We start from the raw sequence: 23,183 nt of genomic DNA on the forward strand, positions 1-23,183 counted from the left end.
GAAACAGGCTGTACATGCAAGAAACCCCTCAAACATCTCACAGCTTAAAGAATTCTGCATTGAGTGGGCCAAAACGTTCCTCAGACCGATGTCAGAGACTGGTAGATGGCTACAAGAAGCGTCTCACTGCAGTTATTTCAGCCAAAAGGGGTAACACTAGCTATTAGGGTATAGGGGTAGGGCGTCCTAATTTATTCCTCAGTTAGAATATACATTTTTGTGGATATTTTTTGTTTCATGAGTAAATCAAGGAAAATTTTTTGTTGTTTAGCTGCAATTACATCACTTTCTTTTCCAGAGATAAATTAAAAAAAGATTTAGCATCAATACGTGAACATTTCTTAAGAAAGAGCTGAATATTTCATGGGTGTCCTAATTTTTTTCACATGACTGTATGCACACTTAACTACCATATCCACCCCAAAATATCTGTTGCAGAATAAATAGCAATCCCTGAACTTTTTTCAGCCTGAGCTTCAGCTGTACTCAGGACTCTTAAGTAACTGAATTTAGCTTATGAAAGACATGCAAACGCTATGATTGAAGATGCTCACAAGCTTCTGTAAGTTACTGTGTGTCCAAAATGCAAACAATTTATATTTAAAGATTTCCTTGCTGAATTGAATTTGTTGCTATTCTGTCCATGCATGGTCATGTACAACACAATCTAAAGAAAAAACGAACAAGTCAAGAGACATGAAACACTGTGACAAGACAGGCTTCAAACTGAACTGCAAAGGAGAGAGGAGCGATGGAGGCAGGGCAGAGGGCCGAGATAACCAGTGCTGCAATTTCTAGATGAGTCTCATTTGATTCAGATGTATTCTTCACATAAGTTTTATTCCTTTTCAGATCCACAGTGTCAAATTGTAGAAGTAAATAGTTCTGAACAAAAGAGAAATGCATTAGCATACATCACTGCTAGAAACATCGCCATCAGTACCCAACACAAAAGCTGTTTGTGCACATAGAACACCCGCTGAGATGGGAGATCACCAGCTGCATGAGGGCTCTCCTATGGGAGAGGGACGTTGCAGCCTCTCCCTGGGAGCAGGTCAAGGTAGGGCCATCATGAAAAATGAAATGAAACTTCTTCCTGAGATAGTGAAATAGAACTAGATTGGTGAGCATCATTCTAAGTTACCTTTCCAAGATGAAGAACAGAAAGAAATGCTCTTCACTTCATTTTGAGGAGCTCCACATCGAAGATTAGAGTGGCATTAGGAGGAATAATGCCTGGGTGGCCAGTAGCACCATAGGCGTAATCTGAAGTACAAGTCAGCTTAGCCCGCTGACCAACACTCATCTGTTGAATATAAACAAAAACAAACAGCATGTCCTGAAGTCCTTCCTGGATACAGTGCATACAGGTTAGTGTGCAAGTAACTTGGTATGCAAGTGTTTTGCAAGATAAGCAAAACATTTTATTTTAACAAGTACATACAGTATACACACATCACATCACAACTGAGCCGATGGTTCTTCGCTCTCTCTCTGACACTGCAGGAGTGTAGTGACTGTTCTAAACAAGCAAGGTCTTGCAATACGAGTAGATACAGTATTTTGTATTAAAGTATTTGGGTTGTGGGTTTCCATTATTTCTTATGGGGAAATTCACTTTGATATACAAGTGTTTTAGATTACAAGCATGTTTTTAGAATGAATTATGCTCGCAAAGCAAGCATATGCACCATATTTTTTGCTCCATAAGACGCACCTGACCATAAGACACACCCTAGATTTAGAGGAGAAAAATAACATTCTGAACCAAATTCTCCCTGCCAGGCTCTGCACCCAAACCCACACTCCTTGCCAAGCTCTGCACCCTATCCCCCCTCCTTGCCAGGCTCTGTACCCTGTCCCCCCTCTGGTGGTCTAGTGGTAGGCCAGAACAGGGCAGGCAGGCCTAATGACTGGCAGGCAGGTAGGGACAGGGCACGCACGCAGGCAGGCCTCCCCCCTCCCAGGCAGCCCCCCCCATGCAGGCCTCCCCCCTCCCAGGCAGCCCCCCCAGGCAGGCCTGGCCTCTCCCTGCTCCCTCCCTATTTTTAATTCGGCAAGGCATGCAGGCCCCGGCCTACCTCTCCTCCCCCCATTACCTTTTTTTATCATTCTCTCACCCTCTCTCGCTGGATGTGGTTGCCTGGTCCTCATGAGCAGTGACCGCTGAGAGGGCTGACGCTGAGTCCTTTTCTTTTTCCTTGCGGCAGAGCGGTGCACAAAGCTGCCTGCCCGGTCCTGCAGTGCTTCCTGCATGAATAGGTGAGACACTGTAGACCAGGGGTAAGCAATTCCGGTCCTCGAGAACAGGAGCCAGGTCAGATTTTCAGGATATCCACAATGAATATGTACAAGATGGATTTGCATGCACTGCCTCCTTGGGATGCAAATCTATCTCATGCATATTTATTGTGGATATCCTGAAAACCTGACCTAGCTCTGGCTCTCGAGGACCGGAATTGCCTACCCCTGTTCTAGACCAGTGTTCCCAACCCTGTCCTGGAAGACCACCAGGCCAATCGGGTTTTCAGGATAGCCCTAATGAATATGCATGAAGCAGCTTTGCATGCCTGTCACTTCCATTATATGCAAATATCTCTCATGCATATTCATTAGGGCTAGCCTGAAAACCCAATTGGCTGGTGGTCCTCCAGGACAGGGTTGGGAACCACTGTTCTAGACCATAGCGGTTATTTTCCCTTACTTGCATGAGCTGCAGAAGAAAATCCATTCCAGATTTTTCACTCTGCCTCCAGTGTATATCACAGGCTAGTTTACCGCCCTCTAGCATAGAGAGACATACCCATCTGTGAAGTAGAGGCACCTGTATCAACAGGCTAAACTACTGTTCTACTCAAACAACTAAACAGTACCGTAAACTACCCACAGAGGCGTCAAAGGTGTTCAGAACTACTCCCACAACAGGTTATACATATATATAAACTCTTAACCCCAAAGGGTTGACCGGTCTCCAAGAAACAGATTGGATAAGCAGGAGACTGAAATCTGAAACAGGAATAGCAAGGACAGGGCGGGAAGTCTAGAATGTCACCTATCTACTGGAAAAGAGCTTACCAGGTTAAGTACATAATCTCCTTTTCCAGTGCAATAGGTGAGAAATTCTAGACCAGACATGGGCAAACTACAGCCCGCCAAAAATTTATTTCCGTTCCGTGCAGGGCAGGTGAGATCAGTGCGCAGAAATTTCCTGCTGGTACGTGCAGGGCCGGCAAGATCAGGGGGCGCAATGAGCTCCGACGTTTTGCTTCCCAGCTTCCAACAATGGCTTCCTTCCCTCCCTTCCCAGCAGCTCTCAGTACTTGCCTGCAGCAGTGCCAGTAGCGTCAGTGCAGTGATTCACTTAGGCAGCGTTGGGGCTTTTGCTGAGTTGCGGCCTGCCTCTGATGATGCAACATCCTCTTTCCTCAGAGGCAGGCGCGACCCATCAAAGGACCCAAGGCTGCCTAAGTTAATCACTGCGCTGACGCTACTGGGACTGCTGCAGGCAAGTACTGAGAGCTGCTGGGAGGGGAGCGGAGGGCAGAGGAGGAAGCCACTGGACTAAGGAAATTAAAGGGGAGCTGCTACTGGATCATGAGGGAGAAGATGCCACTGGGAGGGGAGGAGGGAAAGGAAAGGGTAGAGAGTTACTGTTGGATAGGGGGAGGAGGGAAGGGAGAAGGGGTACTGCTGGACAGGGGAGGAGGAAAAAAGGAAGGAAACAGCTGGCAGGGAGATTAGAGGAGGGGAAGGGGTCAGGGTGGAATGGAGAGATCAGATGAGAGGAATGAGAGAGAGATTGATGCTGGGAAGATGGTCAGCAGAGAAATAAGGGAGGGACAAAAATGCTAGATCTGGTGTAGGAGAGATAAAAATGAGAGCAGTGAAGCTGGAATGAATCATGTAAAGAGGGGGCGCAGATTAAATGGAAAGGGGAGAGGGGCATAGAAAGAAGGCAGATGCCATATGGAAGGGGGAGAGGGCAGACAATGGATGGAAGGGGCAGATGCTGGAAGAGAGTGAAAAGAAGATGAAGCAGAAACCAGAGACAACAGTCTGCCTTTGGGGGGGGATGTTTTTTCTTTCTTTCTGCCTTAGCCCTTTCTCTTACCATCATCATTCTGTGGCGGCCGTGAAACGCTGCTCTTGCAGAAATGCGGGGCACATCAGACACCTCCCCCTGGCCCCTCTGGCAAATTTAAGAACACATTGTGGCCCACGAGTCAAAAAGTTTTCCCACCCCTGTTCTAGACTATAGGGATGTACAAAAGCAGTGCCCCAAGAAAGCTAGGGTGGGCTTGCTGCGCCGGCCCTTAAGTCTGAAGACCCAAAGGCAGAGTCCTGCCTGGCAGCAACATCCACTCTGTAGAACTTGGCAAATGTATGAAGAGAAGTCCATTTCACCGCCCTGCAAATCTCAGGAGAAACAGATCTAGCTTCCGCCCACGAAGAAGCTACACTCCTGGCAGAATGTACCTTAACAGAAATAGGGGACAGTTTCACCGCAAGAATGTAAGTGGACTAAATGGCTCTACGGATCCACCTGGAGATCGTAGCCTTAGAAACGGGAGTACCTCGCATAATAAAATGAGCCAGCACAAACGGGGTCAGAAAGCGAAACTCGTTAGAGACCTGCCAATAATGCAGGAGCACCTTACAAATGTCCAACTTGTTTAGCAGACAATCCTGATGATTGGAACCCGTCAGCTGAACAACCGGTAAAAATACTTCCAGATGGACATGGAAAGCCAAAACCACCTTCAGCAAAGGAAGGAACTGTCTGCAGGGAAACTCCAGTGTCTGGATCTCAGAGTAAAGGGTGTTGACACGACAATACCTGCCATTCAAAAACTCTACGGACCCAAGTGAGGGAGACAAAAAAAGCAGTCTGGAGAGTTAATCCAGGAGAGAAGCATCCCTCAGAGGTTCAAAAGGAGCCCTGGCAAAGCCAGACAGCACCACATTAAGGTCCTAGGCTGGGAACGGATTCTTAATGGGCGGCCGGACCCAAATATCTTTCTGCAAAAACTGAGCAACATCCGGATGCAACACCAAAGAGAACCGACAATCCTGGGATCTAAAACTGGATAGACCGGCCACCTGAATGCACAGAGACGCCACCATGAAGCCTTTATCCAGACCCACTTGGAAAAAAGCAAGGACCTGCAACACCGGAGTCGAATAAAGGTCCACCTATTCCTGGTCACACCAATGCTGGAAGGTCTTCTACACCTTAGCATATGCCGATACTGTGGATGACTTTGCAGACCTAAGAAGTGTAGCTATGACAAGCTCCGAATAGCCTTTATATTCTAAGGCTGTGCGCTCAAGAGCTAAGCAGTAAGAGCAAAACGACCCAGATCCTTCATGGTAACCGGGCCTGGGTGAGGTCAGGAAAGACGCTCAGGCACAGACTGCATTCCACCCGCAGCCACATCAGATATGTGCACCATGGCCTTCAAGGCCAATCGAGCGCCACCAGAATGACGCGGCAGAGGTGAGTCACAATCCTTCGAAGGACCTGGGTGATCAACGGCCAAGGCGGAAAAACGTATAGAAGAACCTCCGGAGGTTCTAGAACATTGAGTCTCTCGTTTCCGGGCCAGATCTGCAACTGAAGAAGCATTATGCCTTATTGTTTCGCACCATGGCCATGAAGTCAAAGTGGGGCTGCCCCCAGCACCTACTGCGCTAGGGTCCACTCGCCTGGATCTCTAGACTGATAGTTGAGAAGTCTGCTTAAATGTTGGTCACTCTGGCCACATGCATCGCCGTTAGTGCCAGGAGATGACGTTCTGCCCAAAGGAAAGAAGTCGAGCCTCCTGAGCCAAGGGAGAGTTCTTGGTTCCTCCCCAACGATTAACAGAGACCATTGCCATCACTAATCAACCACTTTTTTGGTGAAGGAGTCCAACAGTTCTGGAAAGAACGATGACCGCAGTGAGCCCCTCCCAGTCACAAAGGCTAGCATTCATGGTTACTACAGTCCAGGAAGCAATGCTTAATGGAATGCTCTGGCAGAATGATTGAGGACGAAGCCACCACGTCATACACACTCTGGCCTCCAGAATCCTTGGCTGACTCTGCTCTAAGACATCTCATGGGGGAGGGGGCAGCAAGAGAGGAAGGCATTCTGAAGAGGATGCATGTGCGCCCTTGCCCAGAGAACCACATCCAGCGTGGCAACCCTGGAACCAGAACCTGCAGGACGTATCACGCTAAAGGAGCCGCCATCTTCAATATTTCTGAAATCTGTGCCCAGAGCTTCTGTTTCTGAGCCTTGGGCAGGTAAACATGGCCTGCAGCCTTATTGAAAAGAACTTCTAGGTATTCCAGTGACTGTGTGGGTGTCAGATGTCTTTATTTTTTTAAGTTGACAATTCAGGCCAGGTCTTCCAGTATGCAGAGCACTGTTGCTACCGTAGTGCGCCCCTTTTCCGAGGGCACTCTAAGTAACCAGGTGGCCAGATAAGGGTGAACTTGCAACTCTTATCTCTTTCAAAAGTGCCGCTACTACCACCATCACTTTGGTGAAGGTCCGGGGTGCTGTCACCAGCACAATGGGCAGGGCTGAAAACTTATAATGCTTATCAAGCACATGAAACCATCTGGAAAAATGGGAATGTGCAAATTTACCTCCATAAGATCCAAGGAGCCCAGAAACTCCGTCGGAGCCACTGCTGTAAGGACCAACTGAATGGTCTCTATCCAGAACTGAGGAAGCTTGAGAGCCAGATAGAAGTGCTACAAAATCAGCATTGGTCTCTAATCTTTCGATCCTCTCTTAGGAACGATAAAGTGAACAGAGTATCTGCCTGAAGATGAATGTTCGCTTGGCACCAACTCTCTGCTTGAATATCCAGCAAGTGCTGAACCACAGCCTGGAATGGATTTCTTCTGCAGCTCATGCGAGTAAGGGGAAATAACCCCTATGGTCTAGAATGCCTCACCTATTGCACTGGAAATGCATTTATGATATACACTTTATGGTACAATCTTTCTCAAAGTGCTGCTGAATTTGTTCATTGAGAATATATGCCATATCAATTGCTTGCTTAGAAGATATCTTCAGAATCCTAATGCAGACCACTCAGATGAAACACAGCCCATGTTGAACTGTTTAGAAGATACTTATTAAAAGCTTTTGAGCACCATTGGTTTTGGTGGTTGTACCATCTCCACTGTTCCTGTTGGTCTAACCCAGCAATGTGCATTTTATATACCTGTATCAGCCTTCCAGAGCTGGTGCATCAAGCACCCCCCCCCCACCACCAAACTGTCATTGCTCAGCAATTAGAACACATTGTAAGAAATACATTTCCTGGGATCTCCTCCCTCTTGTCTAGAGACTGCAAGCTCCACTGAGTGGGAACTCTCTCTTAGGTGTACACTGCTAAGTTTGTTTCCTAATGCTAAACAACAGTAGTAATAACTGGAAGCTAATTCTCTCTAATAAGATCTGGTTTACTCTGAACATGGCACAAATGCCACAAAGCTGGTGTTAAAGCCCTGCAGCGACATGCAATCCACAAAAATTAAACACACCTGAGCAACTCCTTCTTCCCAGCCCCGGATAACTTCCTGTTGGCCAATTTTAAATGTAAATGGCTTGCCTCTGTCTCGGGAAGAATCAAACTTTCTTCCATCTTCAAGACGGCCTAAAAAAAGGATAAAAGATAAGCAGAAGACTAGCTCAATACAGGCAAATCTAACCATTTCTGCAGGTGCATGACCTACAGTAGATATTAGTGAGCCAGCACCTAATTGGAAAAGGAGGAATACAATGTGAGCCACTTAGCAGGTGATCCTACTAGCCCACTGTAGAAGAGCTTAAAAACTGTGCAGCAGAGGCTAGCAGACAAAGAAGACTACCACTGCCCTAAGCTCAGGAAGGCAGTGATGGTATATTACTATGGCCCGGATGCACTAAAAATGGTTGCTAAAACCGAGTGGGTCGCTGTGGGCCGAACCCTTGTCCGATTTTAAAACAGCGATCGATGCTCAGCCGACTTTTCATGCAAATTAATTTTGTGAAGGTGAGCCATAATTCCATCCAACCAGTCGCTGGAAAAGCGACTTTCACACATGCGCAGAGGCAGAAGGGAAGCCCCAAAGCAGCCTTCTGCCACTCAGTTGTTTGGGGCAGGAAAACTTTTTTTTTTTTTTTTTTTAATGGGCACAAATGTGTGTGTTACACATGCACAATACCTGTCCCCATAAAAAAAAAGTTGAGCTGGCTCCCCCGAAGACAACCATCGGCCCCTCCCCCGACGGCCAACCCTCCCACCAGGAAAACAGGGATGCCCACTCCCTCCTGCCATGGCAATCAAGCCTTTTGTAGTGCATCCGAGATACAAGGATCACCATCCCTACACTCCCCCCTGACATGAAGGCCTGCTCCTACTACCCCACCAAGTAGTAACCAAAAGAAGACACTGGTGGGCTGGGGGAGTCAGCTCATAACCCCCCCCTCCAAGCTCAAACACCCCCCATACCTTGTCATAGAAATCCAGCAAGAGGGATGCTCACTCCCTCCTGCTGGCAGACCAATCTCTTCAAAATGGCAGGCTTTCCCTTCCTAGTGCACCAAGAAGGGGACCTAAGGCCCTGATTGGCCCAGGTGCCTAAGGCCCCTCCTGTTGATTTTTTTGTTATTTGAGGTAATCATTACATTTTGTGCATTGCAAAGCAATGTTAGGGCATCAATCAGTAGGATAGTTTTAATATAAATGACCTCATTATAATACTAATGAAGTCATTTGCATGGCAGTCGGAGAATGTACAAACACGTGGTAAAGCATGTGGCGGGTCACTATACATTGGGTCAACAAACTAGTCAAACCGGTTTAGCGACGATTGGAGAATTTAGTGCATCCGGATCCAAGTATAAGATTTGATTGCAACAGTTAAGGAGAGAGTAGCAGGGGATGATGCTTAATCAAAAATAAGCAATTCTGTTTCTTCTGATTTTACATACAGGAACCAAACTTGGAGGTTTGGAAAGTAAATTCTACACTTTATTTCAGATTAATGTATTAAATACAGTGATTTTCAACTCAGTTCTCAAGAACCACCTGGCCTTTTGAGTTTTCAAAATACCCATAATGAATATGCATAGGAAATATTTACATGCAATGGAAGAGGTGTGCGCTAATATATCCCATGCATATTAACACTGATATCCTGAAAACCCAACTATTAAATGCAGATATTCAACGTGGATAAGTGTAAAGTGATGCATGTCAGTAACAAAAATTTTGTGCAGTACTTGGAGAGACCTCCCAGGAAAGAGACTTGGGAGTTCTGATCGACAGGTCGATGAAGCCGTCCCTGAGGGTTAGGCTGAAAACCACTGTATTAATAGACTATTACATCTTTGAATCTTAACAATTTTTTTTGTATTAAATGCAGACTCAAACTGCAAACAAAAATAAAATGTATTTTAAAGAACTTTAGAAAGCAATCTTACTGTAATTGTAAAGTTTATCGTAAAGTGTTTCAGGGCACAAAGTATCACAATACCATTTGGAAACCTTAGTTTAAAAATATGCTTAATTCACAGATTTCTAGCCAGGTACCTGCATGTTAGACAGAAACATGTGTAAGTATGCATACATGAAACAAGACCAAAAGGAATAAACTCCAAATTGGAGGACATCTGCCATTCAATGGACTAGCAATGGCAAAGCAAAGGTGAGTGGCACCCGGGGAGGTGGTTCCCTTCCTCCGCTCTCTTCTCTGACCTCCTGCTCCCCCCTTCCCTTCCCCCGTAGTTTTTTAATTTTCCAGGCACGAGCAACAGCACAAACTTGCTGCCTGCATCATGTCAGCTATCCCTCTGACATCACTTCCTAAGTGAAGGGCCCGGAAGTGACATCAGAGAGAGGCAACTCAGAAGCAGGCAGCAAATTCATAATGCTGCTCACACAGGGAAAATTAAAGAGGTACAAGGGAAGGGGTGCGTGGTGGTGGGGGAAGAGGAGGACAGGTGCCTGCGCCCCTTTACAAAGACCGTGCCCAGGGTGGACTGCACCCCATTTACTAAGCTACTAATGACTAGAGAAAGATCTGAACAGAAAATGCCTGCAGCAGCTGTAAAATTCTGAGTACAGCTACAAATTCTGCATCCTTTACTGAATGCCAGAAAAAGGGAGAAACCACATATCATCACTACAGAGACCAAAGCAACTAATTTCATCACTTCTCACCTTAATGCAATCTCCAAGTGTTCTGCCTGCTCAGACTTTCTGAATGTAGGCAGGTATAATAAAGTTACTTACCTGTAGCAGGTGTTCTCTGAGGACAGCAGGCCAATTATTCTCAAATCTGGGTGATATCATCGACAGAGCATGGTGCAGTGCTTGGCTAGCTTAAAATATGCAGAAAGTTCTAGCTGTACCATACGGCACATGCATGCATAGAAACATAGAAGATGACGGCAGAAAAGGGCTACAGCCCATCAAGTCTGCCCACTCTGCTTACCCACCCCTGTCTATGCCCTAATGACCCAATTTTCTTATCTTGACCCTCTTAGGGATCCCACATGGGTATCCCATTTATTCTTAAAGTCTGGCACGCTGTCTGCTTCGATCACCTGCACTGGAAGCTTGTTCCAATGATCAACCACTCTCTCTGTGAAGAAATACTTTCTGGTGTCGCCATGAAATTTTCCGCCCCTGAGTTTGAGCGGGTGCCCTCTTGTGGCCGAGGGTCCCTTGAGAAAGAAAATATCATTTTCCACTTCGACATGTCCCGTGAGGTAGTTAAATGTTTAGATCATGTCTCCCCTCTCCCTACGTTCCTCGAGAGTGTAGAGCTGCAATTTGTTCAGTCTCTCTTCATAAGAGAGACCCTTGAGCCCCGAGATCATCCTGGTGGCCGTCCGCTGAACCGAATCAATTCTGCGCACATCTTTACTGTAATGTGGCCTCCAGAATTGCACACAATACTCCAGATGAGGTCTCACCATGGCCCTGTACAACGGCATTATGACTTCAGGCTTTCGGCTGACGAAACTTCTATTGATACAACCCAATATCTGCCTTGCCTTAGATGAAGCCTTCTCCACTTGATTGGCAGTTTTCATGTCTGCACTGATGATTACTCCTAAATCTCGTTCTGCTGAAGTCCTAGTTAAAGTTTCTCCGTTCAAGAAGTACGTCCTGCATGGATTTCCGCTTCCAAGGTGCATGACCTTACATTTCTTAGCATTGAAGCCTAGCTGCCAGGTTGAGGACCAACTTTCCGTAGGCATAGGTGCCTTCCTGCCCAATGCAAGAGCAGCGGTCCCTCAGTCCTATAGGATATGTTCTAGAATACAACTCCAAGGGGAGGGTATGTTAAAATATACAACCTCTGTCTTTGGAGAACATCTGATTCAGGTAAGTATCTTTCCTTTCTCCGAGGACAAGCAGGCCTCAGTTCTCACATTTGGGAATCCCTAGCTACCAGGCTCACCGAAAACAACAAGGTTAGATCAATAGAGATGTGAAACGTTGAGGCCTTAATTAATGATTAATATAATAATAATCATAGTAATTAATGATAAATATAATAATAATCAGTTTATTTTTTTTTTAAATTTTTATTTATAAGTTTTCCATTCTTACATTATTTAAGTAATATAATATACAATTAATTATTACATATCTTAAATATTATCAATAATAATATATCATGTTGAAAATTAATATGATAACACTTATACAATAATATGTATAGTATGAATCCCATTCCCTTTTTATATAATATATTTCATTAATTATTCAAAACCCACCCCATTCATGTATAATTATTTATCCTTGTGCTAAGAACTAATTATTAGAGTAATTTGTCAATGGTTGCCAAATTTTATTAAAATTAAGAAGATTTCCCTGTTGTAAAGCTATTATTTTTTCCATTTTATAAATATGACAAACAGAATTCCACCAGAATGTGTAATTTAATTTGGTGTAATCTTTCCAATTTTGGGTAATTTGTTGCATGGCGACTCCTGTTAATATCAGTAATAGCTTATTGTTATTTGCTGAAATCGGACTCATATTTCTCATTGCAGTGCCAAATAATATGGTGTCATATGAGAGTCCTACATGATTTTCTAGTAATTTATTAATTTGGGGCCAAATTGAATTCCAAAAAGCATTTACATAGGGACAGAAAAAGATTAAATGATCTAACGTCCCTATTTCTAATTTACAATGCCAGCATCTATTAGATCTAGTACTATCTATTTTTTGCAGGCGCGTTGGGGTCCAGAACACTCTATGTAATAAGAACAACCATGTTTGATTCATAGATGCTGACCTTGTAGATCTTAATCTCCAGGACCAAAATCTTGGCCATTGAGATTCAGAAATTTTCTGTCCAATCTCAATACTCCAAATATCTCTAAGACCTGTTTTCTTTTTTTTATTTAAAAATCCGTATATCAATTTGTACCATTTTGCGGCTTGGTGACCCAAAAAATCCGTCTGGAAACATAGAACCTGCAGGCTATATTGATTATTTAGATTTTTCCATTCAGGGAACCCTACCTGAATGGCCTGCTTCAATTGCATCCATTTAAAATATTGTGTTTTATTTAAACCAAATTTGTTTTGCAATTGTGAAAAACTAAGCAGTGATCCTTCTGATATGACATCATTCAATGTTCTTATTCCTGCATTTATCCATTGTTTCCAGACAATTTTATTTCCGCCAATTCTGATCCTGGAGTTTATCCATATTGATTGAGTTAGAGATTTAATAATAGGTTCTGGTGATAGATTACTGATATATCTCAATGTTTTCCAAGTGTCAAATAAAATTCTGTGGTCTTTGTATTTTTTAGGCATTGTTATGGTTATTAATTGTTCTGGATATAAAGGGAACAGGAGCCGCCATTCTAAATATAGCCAATCTGGTACATTTTCTAAAAGGTCTGGGAGGATCCAATACATACCCTGTCTTAAGATATAATCAGTTTATATACCGCAAGGCTGTGAAGTTCTTATGCGATTTACAATAGTTAAAAAACAAACAATTTGGTAGTTCTATGGTATGGTAGCAAATTGTTTGTCACCCATAGAACTACCATGTTGTTGACTCTAGCCTTGGAGAGTGATAGGGAATTTATTCTTCGTATGTATTTTCGTCATATAAATGATAAGTTTTTGGGCTCTAATGTTCGAGTTTTTCCAGATTTAGCTCAGAGGACCCAGAGACGTAGGAAGGAGTTCTTGTCCTTGAGGTCAAGAACTCTGGCTCTGGGGGCTACATTTCTTGTTAAATTTCCTGCAAAGTGTTATGTATCTTTTCAAGATAAGAATTTTCTTTTCTTTGAGCCCAAACAACTTTTGGAATTTATTGGATCAAAAGAGAGAATGGCAACCATGTCTAGTGATGTATGACCTGCCAGTTGGCTGTAATTCGGGAATCTAATGCCGTGACCTTAATTAATTAATTTGTTACTATTATTTAGAAGTTTATTTCTTTTCTTGATCTTTAAATTGTGGACTAAATAAGACATTATTACTTTTCTTTATAAGTTTCATTGAATATCATTACTGGATCTGTTGCATTGTGTAAAAGTAATGCTTGTATTTAAAATGGAAAATCTTATAAATAAAAAACAAACAATTAACCTGAGAAAAACACATTCTAATGTGAAGGTGCAGCCTAGAACAGAACAAAACATGGGCCTAGAGGGGTGGAGTTAGATTCTAGACACCAAAAAAATTTTGCAGGAATGTCTGACCAAACTGTCACATCGGGAATTCTGCTCATGACAGCATTGAAATGTGAATGGCTTGAAAATCTCTATAGAGCAGTCATCTTCATTAATTTTTAAGCTGGGGGCCACTTTGCCTTCTAATTAACTGAAGGAGAGCTGACAAATATCTTCCTATGTGGAGCCATGACACTGCTGAATAGTGTGACATCCATCTCCACAGCCCACCTTCAAACTTCATTGGGGTTTACCCTCAATGGTTGTGAGAATTTCCCCAGAAAAATGTACCATATTCTTTTGTCTATTGAGAAATACCTTGTTCTTCAAGAATGCACTCCTCCCCCATCTACTTCTCCCTTTCTGTTCTAAGCCTGAGTAGAGAAGCAGGACCCACCCCCCGAAAGACAATGAGTGGGGTGCCGCAGGGCTCAGTGCTTGGACCTGTGCTCTTTATAAACGATCTGGACATTGGTACGAGTGAGGTGATTAAATTTGCGGATGATACTTAGTTATTTAGAGTAGTGAAGACACAGGGAGATTGCGAAGATCTACAACATGACATAATCAAGCTCAAAAAATGGGCATCAACATGGCAAATGAGGTTCAACGTGGATAAGTGTAAAGTGATACATGTCGGTAACAAAAATCTCATGCACGAAAACAGGATGTCCGGTGCGGTACTTGGAGAGACCTCCCAGGAAAGAGACTTGGGAGTTCTGATCGACAGGTCGATGAAGCCGTCCACGCAATGTGCGGTGGCGGTGGAAAGGGTGAACAGAATGCTAGGAATGATAAAGAAGGGGATCATGAACAGATCGGAGAAGGTTATCATGCTGCTGTACTGGGCCATGGTGCATCCTCACCTGGAGTACTGCATCCAGCACTGGTCGCCGTATACAAAGAAGGACATGGTACTACTCAAAAGGGTCCAGAGAAGAGCGACTAAAATGGTTAAGGGGCTGGAGGAGTTGCCGTACAGTGAGAGATTTGAAAAACTGGGCCTCTTCTCCCTTGAAAAGAGGAGACTGAGAGGGGACATAATCGAAACATTCAAAATACTGAAGGGAATAGACTTAGTAGATAAAGAGATTGTTCACCCTCTCCAAGGTAGGGAGAACGAGAGGGCACTCTCTAAAGTTGAAAGGGGATAGATTCTGTCCAAACGTAAGGAAGTTCTTCTTTATCCAGAGAGTGGTAGACGCGTGCGCATCTTTTTTAAACGCGTGCGGCTCGGGGAAAAAGGAAGCCGGCAAACTCAGAATGTAAGGTGAGGTGGAGGGAGGGAGCTGGTTAAATGCTGCGATCGGATAGGTGGGGGCTGCTAGACCATGAGATCGCGTTTGTTCCCGGCTCATATTAGGAAGGAGGGAGTCCCTCTGGGTAAACCTGGCAAGAGGCAGAGAAAAATACCTGTATCTAGGTGTGGTATACAGACCCCCAAGACAACTGGAAGACATGGACGCAGAATTAATTGAAGACATAGAGAATATCACTCTACGAGGAGAAGCTGTACTGCTAGGGGACTTCAATATGCCTGATGCAGACTGGAACTCATTTTCAGCGACAACCAGCAGGAGGCTCTTAACCTCCATAAAGGGAGCACGTCTCAAACAAATGGTAACGGAGCCCACTAGGGCCCAGGCAATCCTCGACCTGGTACTCACCAACGGGGAAAGTGTCTCAGAGGTCTCAGTAGGAGATACGCTAGCCTCCAGCGACCACAACATAGTATGGTTCAACCTTAGGAAAGGCTTCCCTAGATCAAACACGAAAACAAAGGTACTCAATTTCCGGGGCACAGACTTCGCACGCATGGGAGATTTCATCCATCGGACGCTGCAGGACCAAGCGGAGACTGATGATGTAGAAGCTAAGTGGTTAACACTGAAATCAACCATACATGAAGCAACTAGCCGCTTCATAAAATCAGCAAATAAACGACAAAGAAACAATAAACCCCAATGGTTCACCGCGGAGATCTCGCACCTCATTAAGAAGAAAAAAGCATTTCTCTCCTACAAGCGCACAGAGAAAAGAGAGGCAAAGGTAGAATATAGGACCAGGTCTATAGCGGTCAAAATGGCAGTTAGGGAGGCAAAACTTCGAGTGGAAGAAATTCTGGTAAAAAACATTAAAAAGGGGGACAAATCCTTCTTCAGGTATATTAGTGACAGAAAAAGGAACACAGGCAAGATAGTACGCCTTAGAAGACCGGACGGAAGTTACGTGGAAGCAGATTCCGATAAAGCCGAACTACTGAATGAATACTGCTGCTCAGTCTTCACCTGTGAGGCACCGGGACACAGTCCACAGTTGAAGGCAACACAAAGCACAGAAGACCCGTTTCCGTTTCAGAATTTTGAGTTCACACCAGATGAAGTTCACAGTGAACTGGCAAGACTCAAGGTGAACAAAGCCATGGAACCAGACAATTTGCACCCAAGAGTGCTCAGAGAATTGAGCGATGTCCTGGCGAAACTGTTGGCTGAGCTATTCAATCTCTCCCTAAGTAAGGGGAAGTTCCCCTGGACTGGAAATTAGCTAATGTCGTTCCTCTGCATAAAAAGGGTTGCAGGGCAGAGGCTGCAAATTATAGACCGGTGAGTCTCACATCAATAGTGTGCAAACTCATGGAAACACTAATTAAAAGCAAATTGGACATGATCTTGAATGAAGGGAATCTTCGGGATCCCAGTCAGCATGGATTCACCAAGGGTAGGTCCTGCCAATCCAATCTCATCAGCTTCTTTGACTGGGTAACAAGAAAGTTGGACTTGGGAGAGTCTTTGGACGTCGTGTACCTGGACTTCAGTAAAGCTTTTGACAGTGTCCCACACCGCAGGCTGCTAAGCAAGATGGAATTGATGGGGTTAGGAGAGACACTAACTGCATGGGTCAATGAATGGCTGAGTGGCAGACTTCAGAGGGTGGTGGTTAATGGTACCCTCTCTAAAACATCGGAGGTGACCAGTGGAGTGCCGCAGGGCTCGGTCCTGGGTCCACTCCTTTTCAACATATTCATAGGGGATCCGACTCAAGGGCTTCAAGGTAAAATAACACTATTCGCCGATGACGCCAAACTATGTAATATAGTAAGTGAATGCAGTTTACAGAATTATATGGCGCAGGACCTGCTTACATTGGAAAGTTGGTCCTCAACCTGGCAGCTAGGCTTCAACGCTAAGAAATGTAAGGTCATGCACCTCGGAAGCGGAAATCCATGCAGGACGTACTTCTTGAACGGAGAAACTTTAACTAGGACTTCAGCAGAACGAGATTTAGGAGTAATCATCTGTGCAGACATGAAAACTGCCAATCAAGTGGAGAAGGCTTCATCTAAGGCAAGGCAGATATTGGATTGTATCAATAGAAGTTTCGTCAGCCGAAAGCCTGAAGTCATAATGCCGTTGTACAGGGCCATGGTGAGACCTCATCTGGAGTACTGTGTGCAATTCTGGAGGCCACATTACAGTAAAGATGTGCGCAGAATTGAATCGGTTCAGCGGACGGCCACCAGGATGATCTCGGGGCTCAAGGGTCTCTCGTATGAAGAGAGACTGAACAAATTGCAGCTCTACACTCTCGAGGAACGTAGGGAGAGGGGAGATATGATCGAAACATTTAAGTACCTCACAGGATGTGTCGAAGTGGAAGATGATATTTTCTTTCTCAAGGGACCCTCGGCCACAAGAGGGCACCCGCTCAAACTCAGGGGCGGAAAATTTCATGGCGACACCAGAAAGTATTTCTTCACAGAGAGAGTGGTTGATCATTGGAACAAGCTTCCAGTGCAGGTGATCGAGGCAGACAGTGTGCCAGACTTTAAGAATAAATGGGATACCCATGTGGGATCCCTAAGAGGGTCAAGATAAGAAAATTGGGTCATTAGGGCATAGACAGGGGGTGGGTAAGCAGAGTGGGCAGACTTGATGGGCTGTAGCCTTTTTCTGCCGTCATCTTCTATGTTTCTATGAATGCTCTCGTATAGATAGGAGGGGAATGGGTCCAAGGAGCAGTTACAGGATTTCAGTTTGAGGCAGAGATTGAGGACCAGGGATTCAGATACGTGCTCAAAGGTAGTCCAGGATCTGTCAGCTGGGATAGGGTTGGAGACCATTAGGGTGGGAGTGGAATCGGTGGGCACCAGGGAGTTGTAGGAGACTGAAGGAGGGAAGGAGCATCTCAAGGTAGAAACCTTATCGTTGAAGAATTTTGCTAGAACATCAGCTGAGGGAGAGGAGGGGAGCTCGATGGGGGTCTCTTTTGGAGGTTAGGGCGCGCCAGATGTTGAATAGTGCATTGCTCTGATTGTTGAACTTGAAGATTTTGTCACCATAGAAGTTCTTTCTTGCTTTTTTTAGCGCTGTATTGTACAGCTTGATATTGACTCTCCAGGACTGTCTGTCTATGGGACATTTTGATTTTTTCCATATGTACTCCAGAGCTCGACATTTCTGTTTTAGCTCTCTGTGATATGGGAGGTACCAAAGGGCCTTGCGGGGGTAGGAGATGGATTTAGTGGAAAGAGAGGCGAGGGAAAGATAGGTGGATTCGGAGAGAGCGACCCAGTTATGCCAGTTAGTACCTGAATCTGCAGCTTAGGGGCAGAGGAGAATAGATTGAGAAATTTAGACCAGAATAGATCGCTTGTGATTTTTTTGCGGAAGGTAATGGGGTTGGAAGTGCGGGGTGGAGCCCCAAGGTGTGACATAAAGATGGGGAGACAGAAAGCCCCTAGGAAGTGGTCAGACCAGGGGACATGTTCCCAGCGAGTGTCGTCAACTGACGTCTTGTGAGCGGTAAGATCGAGGAAACTAATGAGGTCTAGTGTGTGCCCCTTTTCATGGGTTGGGGATGGTGCAGGGGGGGGAGGCCAAGGGAGGTGAGGAAGCTAATAAGTTCAATCGTATCCTTGCTGGTGATGTCGTCTAGGTGGGGATTGATGTCTCCAATGATCAGTAACCTTTGGAACTTGAGGAAGGCGTTTGTTATAGTCTCAAGGACGAGTTCTGAGGAATTGTTCCAAGGGGTAGGTGGGCGGTATAGGAGCAGGATGCCCAGTGGGTGAGGGTGAAGTTCATCGTTGACAGAAGCAAGCATGTATTCTAGTGAGGTGTGGCTATCCCTTTCGAGGAGCTGAACATCAAAAAAGGATTTGTAGAGAATTGCCAGGCCACCTCCTTTACGGTTAGATCTGGGTGAGAAGAGACTTTGGTAGCCATGGGAGCAGAGTTCATTTTGTGTAAATAGGTCATCTTTTTTAATCCATGATTCCGTGATGCATAGGAAACCAGGGTCAGAATCCTCGAGTAGGTCCTTCAGAATTTGAATCTTGTTGCAAGCAGATCTTGCGTTGCAGTAAAGTGTTGGGACTGGGATGAGTGAGTCAGAGGCAAGGTTGGGGAGATTAGCAGGGGAAACAAACTTTAAAGAAGCATGGTTGATTCTTCGGGGTTTTTTTTTGGGAGGATGTGGTCTGGTGCGAGTCAGCGTGGGGATTTTGAGGCCAGGGCAGCTATTATTGGTATTCGCGGAATTGAGAAGATCGGGAGAAGGAGGTATTACGCAGAGGGTGGTGTTGAGGGAAAAGCAGAGTAGGAGGAGAAAGAACCACGAGGGTGGCTTCATGGTGAGAGGTTGGTGAGCCTTTGGTGAGCTTTAGGGTTGTGAATATATATATATATATATTTATTTTTTTTTTTAATTATTTTTTTTGGGAAAGTTAGCCCTTAGTGAGCTTTTGGGTAATATATATATATATATATATATATATATATATATATATATATATTTATTTATTTATTTATTTTTGTATAATCCGCACTGTAAATGCATGATGAAACTGTAATCTTGCAAAGCATTAGCTAAGTAATTAAGGGAGTCAAGATACTCAATAAAAGGGTTAGAAGGCTCCCATTTAGGGTCGCCTCATCCCAATCTGAGTCTTGTGTGAAGCCTCATTCCTACACTGTTCCCTAACTATGAGTCCAGGATAATTATAGCATTGTGATTGCCTGTGTAAACATACCTTTATTGCACCTTGTACTACATACCATCTTTACCAGGAGATTATTCCATGCATCTACCACCCTATCTGTAAAAAGTATTTCCTTAGATTACCCCTGAGCCTATCACCTCTTAACTTCATTCTATGCCCTCTCATTCCAGAGCTTCCTTTCAAATGAAAGAGATTTGCCTCATGCACATTTATGCCATATAAGCATTTAATAATAATAATAACTTTATTCTTTTATACAGTCATAACCAAAAGTTCTAGGCGGTTTACACTAAAAAGAGCTGGACAATCAGAGAAATAGAATAATACAGTAAAAAATACAAATATTTGTAAAATAGAATTTCAGTGATAAAACTCTCATTAAGTAATAAACTTATCGAACAAAGTGATCTTAATTAATTTCCGAAAACAGTACTAGGATAACATAGCTTGCTGAATACATTTACCTAACCAAGATTATTGCCTACCAGCTTGAAATGCTAAGGTCCTATCTAAGAAGGTCTTATATCTCCTCCTCTCCCGCCTTTCCTCCAAAGTATACATATTGAGATTTTTTAAGTCTGTTCCCATACATCTTATGATGAAGACCACCAACCATTTTAGTAGCCTACCTCTGGATCGACTCCATCCTGATTATATCTTTCTGAAGATGCAGTATTATACACAATATTCTAAATGAGGTCTCATCAGAGTCTTATGCAGAGGCCTAAATACCTCCTTTTTCCTACAGGCCATACCTCTCCCTAGCATCCTTCTAACTTTCACCATCACCTTTCCAACCTGTTTGGCCACCTTAAGATCATCATATACAATCACACCCAAGTCCCGCTCTTCTTTCATGCACCCCTCAGGTTTTTTTATGACCTTGCATTTCTTAGCATTAAATCTTAGCTGCCAAATTTCAAGCCATTCTTTATGCTTCACAAAGTCCTTCCTCATATTATTCACATCATCAGGGGTCTACTAATTGCAGATTTTGGCATTATCCTCAAAGGGCTTACCTCGCAGCCCTTAAGCAATTATCACTTACGAAAATGTTAATAAGAACAGGCCCAAGAACCGAACTTCGAGGCACACCACTAGTAACATCCCTTTGCTCAGAGCGACTACCTTTTGTTGCCTTCCACTCAACCAGTCCGTCAGCATATATCGATCTACCCTGTGTGTTATATAATTAAACTGTAAACCCTTTTGAGCAAGGACCATCTCTTGTGTGTTTAATGTACAGCGCTGCATGCATCTGGTAGTTCCAAAGAAATAAAAAATAGTAATAGATGTGAAAGAAAAAAATATGAGTTTACTCAAGTGGGCCCTTCTCAACAATTATCTAGTCTCAGTTTAAAAATTTGGATTTAAGAAGTTAATAAGCATGCAAAAAAAAAAAAAGGAATTAAAATTATTTCATAACTATGTATCTAACATAACGCCAATCATCGGACTTCCAGAAGCACAGCATAGCCTCCCATTTGGTTCACCAAAATGGCACACCAGCAGAGAAGAGGGAGCCAAGAGGAAGAACAACCAGGAGATATTGCCAAGAATCTATTGTGGAAATTACTCAACATGGCTGAGTTTTTGCCCACAATTGCCTACATCAGGGTCCCACATTTTCCAAAAGAATGGGCAGAAAGCAGACTAGCCTTCCTTGACTTACTGCAGTGAAACCATGCTTTTGTCTCAAAGCAAAAAAATGCTGTTCCAAACTGAAACTATTTCTTTTGGAAATTGTTGGACCCCCGATTCAAACAACTGCCCCTGCTGGGCAATTTCCAGAATAAAAACTCTTGGTGACATTTCCTGATTGTTCTCTCTTCCTCTTGACCACCTCTGCTGTACTTCTAGTGTGCTGTTTTGTGTAGAGGTTTCTTTCTGTTATTTCTCTTTCTTCTAGCAAAGAGGGACAATAGCATAAGACTGAAAAAAAAATATGATGATGGTAGTTAAAAACCATAATGCCCATGTTCCTTTTTCAGTAGAAGCAAAATGATGAACCCAAATGGAGAGATCATAATGCTAAACAGCAGTTATGTAATCATTCCAGGATATACTAGATGCAATCTCCCCAATACCATTACAGAGAGAGCTCTCTAGGACCTCACTCACCCACATAGTGCACCACCACAGTCTGACCTTTCTTTGGGAATGTACAACCTACAAAGAAAAGGGACAAGGAGATAATTATAGTATGGCAAAGATTAAGAAGTAAATTACAGAGATGGCCAGAGGGAGAAAGCTGACACTGTCAAAGACCCCGGGTGAGTGGTTTCCCAAAAAAGAGGGAGCTGGGGGGGGGGGGGGGGGAGAGAGAGAGAGAGAGAGAGGAGGAGACGGCTGTCAGCACTCCCTTGAAGTGTTTCAAGCAGAAAGCATACAGGGAGGAGCCCCTAGAAGAGAGTATGTATCTAAGAGAACAGATAAGGGGCATTAGGATTCTTTGAGAAGGAAGGAGACTGTCGAGCTTCTGAGACCGTTTATAAGAATATTACAGATGAAGAATATTAGAAGTCTCAGAGGAAAGGAAAAGAGGCTGTCAAAGGTCATCGAGTGTCTCTAAGGAGAGAATAAGGAACAAAAGAGAGCTCTAAGGAGAGGGAAAAGACTCTCCGCATTACTAGTTTTTCCGCTTTACCATCTCCGGGGCTGATAGTCTCTATAGTTACTCCCATAGTAATGGCCAACTCTCCTTTTTTTTTCCTCCCTCTCCGGTTCAAGCGCGCCTCGGCCTCGGCCTCACCAACTCAACTGTAGGCAGCCAGCAAACGTGCACGATATCAGCTGTTGTCGGGAACGCGCACGCCAGGCGGAATCCAGCAGTTTCCAGGTACTCGTCGCTCCACTTCCGCTTTTGTGTAGAGGCTGAGGTTGTCTCTGAACCGGGAAACATTCGGCTTTCACTGCTGTTGGCATTGCCCTGGTCCGGCCACCTGCCCCTTTTATGCAACACAAATATTATATAGCATTTAGCTGTAGCCCTGCAAGTTTTTTTTTGGTGTGCATATGAGAAAGGAGAGGGAGAAGTTTGAAGCGTAATTAAGTATAAGTTTAGCACCGCTATACACACTGTTACTTAAGGCAGGTCCATTGTCTAAGTCGCCTACCATCACTTTGTATTTTTATGCCAAAAATGGTCGATTATGAATGGGTGTGTCGCCCCTCAACACACCCGCTGTGGCCACTAATGTCCCCTTGCTTCTTCCGTTTCTTCGCCGGTCAAGCCGTGGCCACTCCCCTTTCCCCAGTATACCTCACCATGTTTGCGGCGGCAGCAGCAATACGCAACAGGCTTCCCTTTCCACTGAAGTCACTTCCTGTTTCTTCTAGAGGGAAGCCTGCTCGACTCGCTGATTCCAATCGATTTGTTTTCCCCCCAAACTTGGACTTACCGACTCAGTAGTCAACTCCCCCTCCCCCATGAGACTTTTCATACTTCGGGGCCTCCTAAACCAGTAGCAAAGGTGG

The 23,183-nt window shown here is 44.2% G+C and overlaps 1 protein-coding gene across 2 annotated transcripts; it reads right to left on the minus strand.

Annotated features, from left to right (window-relative positions):
- Positions 1-299: 299 nt before the first annotated feature.
- On the minus strand, positions 300-22,908 carry FKBP1A (FKBP prolyl isomerase 1A). 2 transcript variants are annotated; one of them, XM_033963527.1, is made up of 6 exons: positions 22,823-22,838; positions 22,354-22,654; positions 21,828-21,875; positions 7,546-7,658; positions 1,145-1,306; positions 300-885 (listed from the first exon to the last, which is right to left on the minus strand). In XM_033963527.1, the coding sequence occupies exons 2-5, from the start codon at positions 22,388-22,390 to the stop codon at positions 1,178-1,180; spliced, it is 327 nt and encodes a 108-aa protein (XP_033819418.1). In that variant the 5' UTR covers positions 22,391-22,654; positions 22,823-22,838; the 3' UTR covers positions 300-885; positions 1,145-1,177. The 2 variants fall into 2 exon arrangements, with proteins under 2 accessions (XP_033819418.1, XP_033819417.1); XM_033963526.1 differs by having other exon boundaries at positions 22,354-22,908.
- Positions 22,909-23,183: the final 275 nt, after the last annotated feature.

The sequence above is a fragment of the Geotrypetes seraphini genome, chromosome 11 (assembly GCF_902459505.1).
Source record: "Geotrypetes seraphini chromosome 11, aGeoSer1.1, whole genome shotgun sequence".
Lineage (NCBI taxonomy): Eukaryota > Metazoa > Chordata > Amphibia > Gymnophiona > Dermophiidae > Geotrypetes > Geotrypetes seraphini.

Bases quoted from the DNA above. Each gene is read 5' to 3' on its own strand.
- FKBP1A (XM_033963526.1), bottom strand. From the start codon at position 22,390: ATGGGAGTAACTATAGAGACTATCAGCCCCGGAGATG. The intron at 7,659-21,827 runs GTGAGTGAGGTC...TCCTTTTTTTAG, and splicing joins TGTGGTGGTGCACTATGTGG to GCCGTCTTGAAGATGGAAGA. The intron at 1,307-7,545 runs GTGTGTTTAATT...TATATTCAACAG, and splicing joins GGGAAGAAGGAGTTGCTCAG to ATGAGTGTTGGTCAGCGGGC.